We start from the raw sequence: 12,830 nt of genomic DNA on the forward strand, positions 1-12,830 counted from the left end.
GTCTCAGTGGCGGGAGCCAGGCTGGGTGAGGAGGTTCTTCTGGGTGATTTATAACGAGGGGTTCCGGGTTTCTCTTGACCATTGAAAGGCCACAGGGTGGGTCATTTCCTGACGCAGTGGGAGGTTCCTTATTAAAGCTGGACTTCCCTGCAGACTTGGTAACTGCCACCATGTGTGTGTGTGTGAGAGAGAGTGTGTGTGTGTGTGTGTGTGTGTGTGTGTGTGAGAGAGAGAGAGAGAGAGAGAGAGAGAGAACATGAGAAGTGTTTCTGTTAAAGTGGGAATAATATAAAGTCAGTCCTACTTAAACTGCTGCAGTAACTCTACTGCAGACTGTTTTTGAGTTAACTCAAAACGCAAGTACTTTAGTATAGTTTAGTCGAACGTTTCATAACTTTCCGATGAAAACTGTATTCATAATGCATTATATAGCCTAGATCAGGGGTGTCCAAACTACGGCCCGCGGGCCATTTGCGGCCCGTTTCCTTTTTTGGAGCGGGGTATTTTAGAAATAGAATGAAAGTTGGCCCGCTGTTAAGCAGGTTTTTATAAGAGGGTGCGCATTTTTAGCGCAGAAAATCGGGCCAAAGAGTCTAAAAGCGTAGAGGGTGCACATTTCTAGCGCAGAAAAACGGGCCAAAAAGTCTAAAACCGGAGAGAGTGCGCATTTCTAGTGCAGAAAAACGGGGCAAAAGAGTCTAAATGCGGAGAGGGTGCGCATTTTTAGTGCAGAAAAACAGGGCAAAGAGTCTAAAAGTGGAGAGAGTGCGCATTTCTAGTGCAGAAAAGCGGGGCAAAAGAGTCTAAAAGCGGAGAGGGTGCGCATTTCTAGTGCAGAAAAACAGAGCAAAGAGTCTAAAAGCGGAGAGGGTGCGCATTTTTAGCGCAGAAAAACGGGCCAAAGAGTCTAAAAGCGGAGAGAGTGCGCATTTCTAGCGCAGAAAAAACAGGCCAAAGAGTCTAAAAGCGGAGAGAGTGCGCATTTCTAGCGCAGAAAAAACAGGCCAAAGAGTCTAAAAGCGGAGAGAGTGCGCATTTCTAGCGCAGAAAAAACAGGCCACAGAGTCTAAAAGCAGAGAGGGTGCGCATTTCTAGCGCAGAAAAACGGGCCAAAGAGTCTAAAAGCGGAGAGGGTGCGCATTTCTAGTGCAGAAAAACCGGCCAAAGAGTCTAAAAGCGGAGAGGGTGCGCATTTCTAGCGCAGAAAAACGGGCCAAAGAGTCTAAAAGCAGAGAGAGTGCGCATATCTAGCGCAGAAAAAACAGGCCAAAGAGTCTAAAAGCGGAGAGAGTGCACATTTCTAGCGCAGAAAAACGGGCCAAAGAGTCTAAAAGCGGAGAGGGTGCGCATTTTTAGCGCAGAAAAACGGGCCAAAGAGTCTAAAAGCAGAGAGAGTGCGCATTTCTAGCGCAGAAAAAACAGGCCAAAGAGTCTAAAAGCGGAGAGAGTGCGCAGAAAAACGGGCCAAAGAGTCTAAAAGCGGAGAGGGTGCGCATTTCTAGCGCAGAAAAACAGGCCAAAGAGTCTAAAAGTGGAGAGAGTGCGCATTTCTAGCGCAAAAAAACGGGGCAAAAGAGTCTAAAAGCGGAGAGGGTGCGCATTTCTAGCGCAGAAAAACGGGACAAAAGAGTATAAAAGCGGAGAGAGTGCGCATTTCTAGCGCAGAAAAACGGGCCAAAGAGTCTAAAAGTTGCCGTAATTAAGGAGTTTAATATTAAGAGACATCGTGAAATTAAACATCAATTTGAAAAATCTTAGTTTACACAACACTGTCAAAGATAAAGATAGTAAGTCAAGTAAAATGGTGTGTAAATGAAATAATCAGGAAAAAAGTATTATTTAAAGTGGTATATTTCATTATTTGTTTTATTACAGAGTCTGTGGCCCGTGACTTCAAATATATTTCTCCTTCTGGCCCCCAACAAAAAAAGTTTGGACACCCCTGGCCTAGATAATGCCTTATAATGACTGCCATCCGCTTGTATAATAATTCATACACTTATAATGACATACAGTACATAATACATTATGAAGTTGGCATAAGTGACCTTATATAAAAAGGTTTCCTAATAAAAATATCTAATTATAAGAACATTGAACTAAAAATGACATCACATACTTGTGCTATGTATCTTGGAGTTATTACTCACTCTTAAGATGGTCATTACTATCCTATATGTGCTATATTATGCATTATAAATGCATTCATAAAGCATTATGAATACTAGATTCATAGAAGTGATACGTTTTTACGTATTACACCCCGATTTGACATACAATACATATTAAATTTAGCTTCAGAACCATTACAAAATGATATGCAGCTAAAACTTAGTTAGAGTAGTTATTTAATTTTTAATATACCACCCTGCAATGTGATTGGCTAAGAGGCATTCTAGAAGTGCCATTATCAGCCGGTAATGCACTGTAACCGAAGCTCTCCATGTATTACTCTGCCACATACAGGTAACCTAGCAACGATGCAGCGCTTACAAACCAAACCGTGCAGCTACAAACAGAGCAGCAATGGAACTCTTTTTAAAACAGATCATAGTTTCTCGTCCTCTTTAACTTAAAGGTTTGTGTTATAACGTGTAATATCGGCACTGCTCATGCACATTATAGCACACCTTTCTAGTTTATCATAGCTTATGCATATTTAGTATCCCCCCCCACAGTTTGTATACTGTTTATTTCCATCTTCAGGTTGTCATTTCTATTCTCAGGGCTGTTCTGGTCATGTAGGATTCTCTTGCGTCTCATGATAATTTGCAGTTAGACAGTCGCTCCACTCTAGAACAGAGAAGCCGTGAACGTTTCTATACTTCTGACTATCCCTCCCCCCTTACCCATCCCACCCCGCCACCCCTCCAGCCCTCCAGCCCTCCAGCAGTGAATACTGGCTGTTTAGCTCAGTAGGAAGTGGTTTATTTTTGTAGCGCTGACATCACAGCATATTTATCTTATGTGATGTATTTCCTGTCCTGACAGAAACAAACATGAAACATCAGAGAGACGCAAACATCTTTCAGCTCTCACTGACCCGTCACATGACCTCCCCCTGACCACCACCAACTGAGAGCATGAGTCCACGCACTCAATCACACACGACGTGGTTACTATCTGACATGAGCCTCGCTTCTTTATATTTAAAATATTTAAATTTCAGGAATTATAATATGTTATGTATCATTAATTACTTTATATATAGTAATATTTTAAAAATTAAGTAATTGTAATTAGGTAATATTGTATGCAGAAATTAAGTAAAGGTTACTGAAACATGTAACATTTAAGCCTTGAAAGTTACTTAAATTTATCTGAAATCAAATTTACTTAAAAAAAGCAAATGCAAATATCATTTAAAAATAACCAATACGATCTGTTTGGTTATAAAAACTCTGCGAGTTAAAATAGTTCCATTGCTGCTCTATAGTTCAACAGCTGCGCTGTTTGGCTTGTAAGCGCTGCATCACTGCGAGTTTACCTGTTAGCTGTATGTAGTGGAGTAATACATGAAGAGCTTCGGTTACAGTGAGTGCATTACCGGCTGATAACGGCACTCATAGAACATTGTATCATTGTATACCTGTAACTCTACCTCTTCACAACTTTACAACTGAAACTTAAATTTACAACTGATGCTCTCAAACACATTAAGAGACAAAAAAATTATAGTAATTAACCCTTGATGAGTTCAGCAGCACAGCTGTTAACTGAAAGCCTGAATTCCAGGTGACTCTACCTCATAAAGCTGACTGAGAAAATCCAGCCAAGATGTGCAAAACTGTAATTTAAGCAAGAGGCGCTGCTTCTGGTTTGTTTAATACAAAATTTCGTGTTTTTTTTTTCTCACAGTTTGGACTATGAACATTTCATAACGCTGAACATATTAAAATAACAAAAAAAATATATGAATCTGAGGTGTACCCAAACTTTTGAATGGTACAGTGCTAAACACGGCTTGGACTAATGGACTGAATTTGGATTCAGGGATCAATCATATCGATGTGATTTCCACGGAAAAATGATCCTTTAAATGGTTCATCCAACTGAATGATTTTTACAAGAACTAATACAATTGAGTGTATGTCCCCGTAATGACCCTACACACACACACACACACACACACACACACACAGCAAACACATACACTTCACAAACACACATACACACACACACACACACACACACACATACACACAGAACGCAGAATGCTACTAGGCTTTAAAAGCTTGTCCATTATCCCACATGAGTACCCTGGGACACACACACACACAATAGCAGGATAGTGTGTTAAAGCTACTCTACCAAAAGCATTTCAGTGTTAAACCTCATCCCTGCTGTTAAAAAGAGAGAGGGAGAGAGAGAGAGAGAGAGAGAGAGAGAGAGAGTACTCAGAGAGATACTCGTTCAACCGTTCCCACAACGATGTTCACGCTCCGGGGCTTCCCTCAAACCATCCGAGACGTTACAACTTATTCAGTAGCATCTGCTCACTATGAGCCCTGTTTTACTGATCAGTGGTGCACCAGTCAATTGTGAATCTCGCAGCTTCTTTCAGGGCATGTCGGAGTGTGTTTGGTATCGGGAGGGCACCAAAAATACACCTTGTGCAGCTCAAACAACGCGCAAAAGACTGAGTAAAATGAGTAAAACTTACTTAATAAAAGTTTCACAAGTTTTTGCATTTGTTTTTTTTTTAAGTAAATTTAATTTCAGATACATTTAAGTAACTTAAGCAACTCGGTTTCAAGATTTAAATGTTACATAGAGTAAATAAGTGAACTGAACTTCAATCAATCCTTTCTTTTAGTAAACTTTACTTAATTATTTTTTCTGAATCAATCCTTTCTTTTAGTAAACTTTAATTCATTTCTGAATACAGCATTACCTAATTACAATTAATTAAAATAAAAATTATTTATGATACATAATATACTATAATTCCTGAAATGTAAATATTTTTAGTTAAAACACACATTTTACACTGTCTCAACACATGGATGGCACGTAATACATTTTTTTTAAGATACTAAATTTAAAATATTTACATTTCAGGAATTATAATATATTATGTATCACAAATTATCTGAGTAATATTGTATAAATTAAGTAATTTAAATTTAAAGTTTACTAAAAGAAAGGATTGAAGTTCAGTTCACTTGTTTACCATTTATTTCGCTTACAGTGCATTACCAGCTGATACCGGCACTCGCAGAAAGCCTCTCAGCCAATCACACTGCAGAATCAGAACTAACGTGGTATTGTATGGATTAGAATATTACTCAAAGAGAGCTATTCACTTCATTTATTTTTGCTGAATAAATCCTTTCTTTTAGTAACCTTTACTTAATTTCTGCATACAATGTTACCTAATTACAATATTACTCAAATAATTTATGATTCATATTATAATTCCTGAAATGTAAATATTTTTTGTCAAAACACACACATTTCACTGTCTCAACACATGGATGGCACGTAATACATAGTTTTTAGTATACTACATGTCATCCATGTGTTGAGACAGTGAGACTCGGTCTGTTTACAAAATAAATCTTTGAGATTATGTAAATATTTGAATGTGTGTTTTAACTAAAAATATTTAAATTTCTGTAATATCGTATAAATGAAATAATTGTAATTAGGTAATATTGTATGCAGAAATTAAGTAAAGGTTACTAAAAGTAAGGATTAATTTACTCTATGTAACACTTAAGTCTTGAAACCGAGTTGAAGTTACTTAAATTGATCTGAAATTAAATTTACTTAAAAAAAAAAGCAAAATGCAATCATTTTTTTTTCAGTGTAATTTACTCTTGTGGCTGAAACTCAAGCAAATCCTCACAGCAAAGTTTTCTACCAGAATCTACTAGAAAAGTTTTCTCTGGGCAGAAGAAAAGCAGCATAAACTCAATTTAATACCCTTGATTTGAGAAGAAACAACAAATCAGCAGGAATCTCAATATATGTTTGAGCAAGCAGTGGTTATTACATGTTAATAATACATTAATAACGAGGGTTCTGTCCTACCTAGCTCCGATGTAGAGCGTCCGGTTGACCTGCAGAATTCTCTGGATATGTAAAGGCTCCTGTCTGAGAGACGAGCGGTGTGGTCGGCCCAGAAACACCGGGTACTTTCTGACCACTGAGAGAGAGAGAGAGAGAGAGAGAGAGAGAGAGAGAGAGAGAGAGAGAGAGAGAGAATGAGAGATGTATAACTATTTTAATTAGTATTAAAATAAAGACAACATGGACAAAATTCACAGAGCATTAGTCAATATTTTAGAAAAATATTGTTTGGACAAAAAACAGACAGATTACAGGCAAGCATATCCATTGAACAATGACTTTATGTTTATTTAGGCTTTGGTTTATTCTAATGTTATATAGAGGTAATTACAGGTAGACACTCTCACTGACCACTGACTTTATTTATGTTTATTTGGGTTTATTATAATGTTATATAGAGTTAATTGCAGGTAGACGCTCTCACTGACCACTGACTTTATGTTTATTTGGGTTCAGTATTCTAATGTTATATAGAGTTAATTGCAGGTAGACACTCTCAGTGAACAATGACTTTATGTTTATTTGGGTTTATTCTCATGTTACCAAGTCCAAGGCTGTGTAAGATTATTCCTACTGATCAATCTTGCGTATCTCATGTTTCCCTCAGCCCTGATTCAGCTGGGAATCCCAGAATCAATATTATTGATTAGTAATCAATCACCTGATATCTAATGTGATGGTGAAGAGGCAGATAAAAAAAATCAGGCGCTGTCAAGCAACGTATAAATATACAGCTCTGGAAAAATTAAGAGAGCACTTCAGTTTCTGAATCAGTTTCTCAGATTTTGCTATTTATAGGTTTATGTTTGAGTAAAATGAACATTGTTGTTTTATTCTTTAAACTACAGACAACATTTCTCCCAAATTTCAAATAAAAATGTTGTCATTTAGAGCATTTATTTGCAAAAAATGAAAAATATCTGAACTAACAAAAAAGATGCAGAACTTTCAGAAAGCAAGTTCATATTCATAAAGTTTTAAGAGTTCAGAAATCAATATTTGGTGGAATAACCCTGTTTTTTAATCACAGTTTTCATTCATCTTGGCTTGTGCTCCTCCACCAGTCTTACACACTGCTTTTGGATAACTATATGCCTTTACTCCTGGTGCAAAAAATCCAGCAGTTCAGTTTGGTTTGATGGCTTGTGATCATCCATCTTCCTCTTGATTATATTCCAGAGGTTTTTAATTTGGTAAAATCAAAGAAACTCATCATTTTTCAGGCTGCCATTCTAAATATATGAATAAGTCATGGACTAATTTACAGTATAGAACACAGTATTTTTATTTCTTTATTTTTGCACTGGAGTTATGAGGCTAATGTAGCTAACAGATATCAAAACTTTTTTCCTGACCTATTAGCATAGTGCTAACTGGACACATCAATCAATCTTCAATCAACTCTTTTACTACCTCGAATACATCTCCTATGATTTATTTATAATCTACTATTAATCATTCAGTAATCCAGTATGAAATATTCAGAATCTACTAGAAATGATTAAGTGTCTAGTTTTATACTGCCTGTTTTTACTTTTTAGGATCTTTCACATCCAAAGTCCAACTTTTTCTGACAAAAACGCACTTTATGTTTTGTATATTATATTATACATTTTATATATTTATCTCAATATCTATTTTATTTTAATTTTATTTTTACATTTATCTATTTTGGGTGGAACTGGACTATGAGATTACAATTTTATTTTAACTCCTCTATCACATGTGATGTAAATGACAGTAAAGTATCCTTGAATCCTTGAATTAATAAATGCAAATATATAGAAGTAGTCTTTCACACTGGATCTGAGTCTATATCAAAAATCACATGAAAAGGGGTCTTTACTCTGAGTGTTTTACAGGGATGTGTGTGTGTGTGTTACCTTCAGTGGGGATGGAGCTCAGGGGTCCGGGCTCCTCTGGAAACGCAGAACACACCACCTGGACCAGCCAGAGGAGCGCGAGGAGCGGTGCGCTCAGCGTCATCATCACAGCAGAGCTGCAGTTCTGAAAGAGGAGAAGACAGAAAACACACTCTTTAGATACACACAGTGATTCTCTCTCTCTCTCTCTCTCTCTCTCTCTCTTTTCTCTCTTTCTCTCTCTCTCTCACTCTCTGAGATTATGATCAGTGATTAAGTCGCAGGGCACAGGGGTCTAATAGCCGTGTGTGTCACTGCTTAACAATGGCACTGTAACACACTTTATACAATCACCCAGACTCTATACATGTGTGTGTGTGTGTGTGTGTGTTTGTGTGTGTGCTTGTGATTTTGTGAGGGAATGAATCCAATCAAATCTTTAAAATGAATTAAATCTCAGTTTCTGTTTGTATCACAACTTATTACTTACGCACTAAAGCTGCACAATATATCAATTCAGTATCATCATCTTTTTTAATACCAATGAGAAATTTACACTTTTCTCATTTTCTATTACATGTTTTATATGATATCTACCAGAGTTAAATTATACAGGACAAATATTGTTTATTTTACTACAATACTGGATACACAATGCATTTGTAATATATTATATACAGTATTAATATTAAGACATGTTGGATCATTGACATCAGAAAAAAAAAAAATTCTTTATAATATGCAAAAGATAGGGCATTTTATTTTGCATATAAAAATAAAAACAATTAAAATGTGCATTATGGCAGGGTAATATGGCCCTAAAATAATATCATAATATTTACGTTATTTTTGTGAAAATCTATAGTCTTGGCAATAAGACAAGAACCTATAAAAAAGGTTTTACTTAGTATAAAAAAAATTAAAAATCTCTATTAATGCCTTACCAAAAAAAACAAGAATAATATTAGGTGCATGCATACAAACCAAAAACAAAAACAAGTGTATAAAAAAATCCCTTCAGCTCCACAGAAAATAGCAAAACAAAAGACAAAATAGACAAATAAACAAAAGTCTCTGATTATAACTGTATTTAATCTAGGCATACTTCATTAAACTTTATTCTGGCTATTAATTCTATTATGATTGACTAATGGCAATTCATGCATGGATAATAGAATTATAAAACTTCTTTATGATCATTCATTTAATTAGAAGAAAAATGTACATAGTACTGTTCGCAAAAAACACAAATACACCAACACAAACACACAGACTCAAACAAAACAACAGCACATTATCTGAATGCATGGTCCTCACAAGTATGGTGAGGTTCTAGCATGTATAATAAGACACGTGTGTGTCACGTGTGTGTCTTATGAAACAGTTGGATAAATATTTCTGTTTTTCAGATGCTGCTCAGGTGGATCACTCACACATTTGCTTCTAATTTGCGTGAGAAACCCGCTTGGCGTCACCGTCACGGCACAAACACAAACATACGCACACACCCATGTGTTACTATATGTAAGGACTTTACCATACTCGTGAGGACCATGCATTTACATAATCATTACTGTAGCTAATTAAAACTTCACCTAACTCTAACCCAAACTTTACCGTTAACTCAAACCTTAACATCAGTAGCCAAAAGTAAACCATTTAACTCTAAATTAAAGAACCATAAAAAGCTAGTGATAATCAAAAAATATGTGTCCACAAGACCAAAAATCTCCTATATTGCTGTCTTTGTGGGGACATCTAACTCTCACAAGTGTAGCTAAACAACTATACACACACACACAAACACACGTGTCTTACTATACATGCTAGAACCTCACCATACTTGTGAGGACCATGTATTCAGATAATGATTACTGTTTCTAAATAACACTTTTATCTCTAACTTTAATTTAACTCTAACCTTAGCATTAACTCTAGCATTAACCTTAACGCTAACCTTAACATCAGTAGCCAAACGTAAATCGTTGAACTCTTTTAATACTAGTGAGAACCAAAAAAATGTCCTCCCAAGACATTTTACACGTCTTGCTATACATGCAAAGACCATACCATACTTGTGAGGACCATGCATTCAGATAATGATTACTGTACCTAATTAACACTCCCAACCCTAACTTTAATTTAACTGTAACTTTTTAATTTTTCAAATTAAAGAACCAGTTTTGCAAAAGAAAATAGTGAGAACCAAAAAATGTCCTTACAAGACCAAAAACCTCTTATATTGCTATCCTTGTTAGGACATATAGCTCTCATAAGATTAGCTAAACAGCTACAAACACACACACAAACACACACGTGTCTTTCTATACATGCTAGAACCTCACCATACTTTTGAGGACCATGCATACTTGTGAGGATAAACAAAAGATGTCCTCACAAGACCAAAACCTCTTATATTACTATCCTTGTGAGGACATATAGCTCTCATAATATTAGCTAAACAGCTACAAACACACACACAAACACACACGTGTCTTTCTATACATGCTAGAACCTCACCATACTTGTGAGGACCATGCATACTTGTGAGGATAACCAAAAGATGTCCTCACAAGACCAAAAACGTATTGCTATTACCATCCTTGTGAGGACATCTGCCTCTCACAATTACAAGTGTAGCCAAACAACTAGACACACACACACACACACCCACACACACACACGTAGGCCAGGTGTAAACAGATCTGAGCTGTAGTGGGATATTTGAATCCGGCAGCTTGGGGACTGCTTCATTTCTTTATTCAAACAACAGAAATAAATGTGCTGAGATTTCCCTGCACTGGAGAGAAGCTCGTCTTACACCATGCAAACCAGCTCACTTCATCACTCAGAAGTGTGTGTAGCCTGTCTGTGGTCAACACACACACACACATTCACATTCACATTCACACACACAGACTCATTACCTCACACACACACACACACGCATGCATTTGTGCATTGTGAGGACACTCTACAGTGCATTGACTCACATTATCAGCACGTAGCATCTTTTCAGGACATTTCTAAAATTCCGCTCATTTATCCTCGAACAAGGAGGCCTCACACACTCACACACACACGCTAACGACTCGACACCCAGAGCAGCAAATTAGAGCATAATAATAGGCTTACATGAAAGACGAGAAATAGAGAAAGCCCGGAAAAAGACAGGAAAAGGGGTCATAAAGCAGCGAGGGAACCGGAGCCGGAACGTGACAGCAAGCGTAAAAAAAAAAAAAAAAACGGGCCGTGTCACGACTTGGAACGCTGCAGATTCCATTGTGTTGATGTTATTAATAATGTAGGATTAAATGTCAGCCCTCACGCATTCAATTAGCATAATTAGAAATGGAGGGCTATAGGGTTCCCCCGCTCCACGAATACTCAATGAAGAAACAAGTACACACTGAGACGCACTCCACGCCAGCACCCCCCGGCACAGCGCTGCTTTAATTATGACTAACATCTCGCAGAGTCGGCGCCGACGACACGACCGGCCCATTTACACACTGCTCGTCAAAACAGCACTGCCTGGCCACTTTATGTGAAACACCTCCACTGTAGCGGCACCTTGCTTTTGTGTAAAAGTCAACTTCAATTTTGATTATAAATAAATTCTCTTCACATACTCCAACTGAACCCTATGATTAATAAAACAGTGCTCTAACCAGTGCTTCGTGATGATACCCAACTCTCCATTTTTTTTTTCATTTGATAAGAGTTTGATTTGCAAGTTTCATATATAACTCCAAAAATATGGTTAATGCAAAGCCAAAGATAGATAGATAGATAGATAGATAGATAGATAGATAGATAGACAGATAGATAGATAGATAGATAGATAGATAGATAGATAGATAGATAGATAGATAGATAGATAGATAGATAGATAGATAGATAGATAGATAGATAGATACTTTATTTATCCCGAAGGAAATTTAGGCATCCAGCAGCAACAACACAATACAATAAGAAATACAATACAATACAGTAGTATCAATTAGAACTTTTAGTATGAATACTATGGGATGTTTTCTTGATGGATTTGATGGTGTCATTTGCTAAAAGTTTTATTTGCTAGTTATATAGGACTCCAAAATCTGGTTTATGCAAAACCGAATAGACATTTTTTCTAGGTTTGACTTCCCATTTCTCCAAAATGGTATCGTAATAAAATGTATAACTTTTATTATTAATAGTATGGAATGTTTTCTTCATGTATTCGATGTTGTCATTTAATAAAAGTTTGATTTGCAAGTTTTATATGACTCCAAAATATGATTTAAGTAAAAGCAAATAGATATTTTTCCTAGGTTTGGCATCCTGTTACTTCAATATGCTACAGTAATATCACTTGAAACATAATCCTTAAATATATGAGAATGTGTGTTTTTTTAATCAATTTAGTGGTGTGATATGATAACCCTTTGATTTTCTTGTTTTATGGGACTCCAAACTCTAATCTATGTACAACCAAAGTTTGCCATCCTATTAATTCAAATTCTTATAGTATTATTACTTGATGACCCGGCTATAACAGTTTTTAGTATTTGCACTCTGAAGGTTTTGTGACTCTATGATTCATTCTTAGAATTTCAAAACAACATTTTCCACTGTTCAATATTATTAAACTGCTATAAAACCACCAGCCCAGCAGCTCTGAGGCAATTTAACATTCCCTAAACAATCACAAGCTTTCCCTCAGTGAAAAGCCCTCAGAGCACTGTGTACTCAGACTCTATGTACAGCCTAGATGATGAACACATAAGGGTGTAAAACAGGAAAAGTTAAAAAGGCTTCAGCCTTCAGCTGCCGAGGTTAAACACTGACCCTGACTGAGCCACAGCATCAAAACATTACGCCCACTAAAACTTTTCTTTTTACGTTTTT

The 12,830-nt window shown here is 36.5% G+C and overlaps 1 protein-coding gene across 2 annotated transcripts in view; it reads right to left on the minus strand.

Annotated features, from left to right (window-relative positions):
- sema6bb (sema domain, transmembrane domain (TM), and cytoplasmic domain, (semaphorin) 6Bb) overlaps positions 1 to 12,830 on the minus strand; it is a 222,662-nt gene that overhangs the window by 120,583 nt on the left and 89,249 nt on the right. For both annotated transcript variants that reach the window (XM_049485718.1, XM_049485716.1), the window contains exons 2-3: positions 7,959 to 8,082; positions 6,037 to 6,151 (exon numbers count right to left, since the gene is read on the minus strand). In XM_049485718.1, coding sequence (XP_049341675.1) covers positions 6,037 to 6,151; positions 7,959 to 8,064 — 221 coding nt within the window. In that variant the 5' untranslated portion in view covers positions 8,065 to 8,082. The remainder of the gene's footprint in view (positions 1 to 6,036; positions 6,152 to 7,958; positions 8,083 to 12,830) is intronic.

The sequence above is a fragment of the Astyanax mexicanus genome, chromosome 12 (genome assembly GCF_023375975.1).
Source record: "Astyanax mexicanus isolate ESR-SI-001 chromosome 12, AstMex3_surface, whole genome shotgun sequence".
NCBI lineage: Eukaryota > Metazoa > Chordata > Actinopteri > Characiformes > Acestrorhamphidae > Astyanax > Astyanax mexicanus.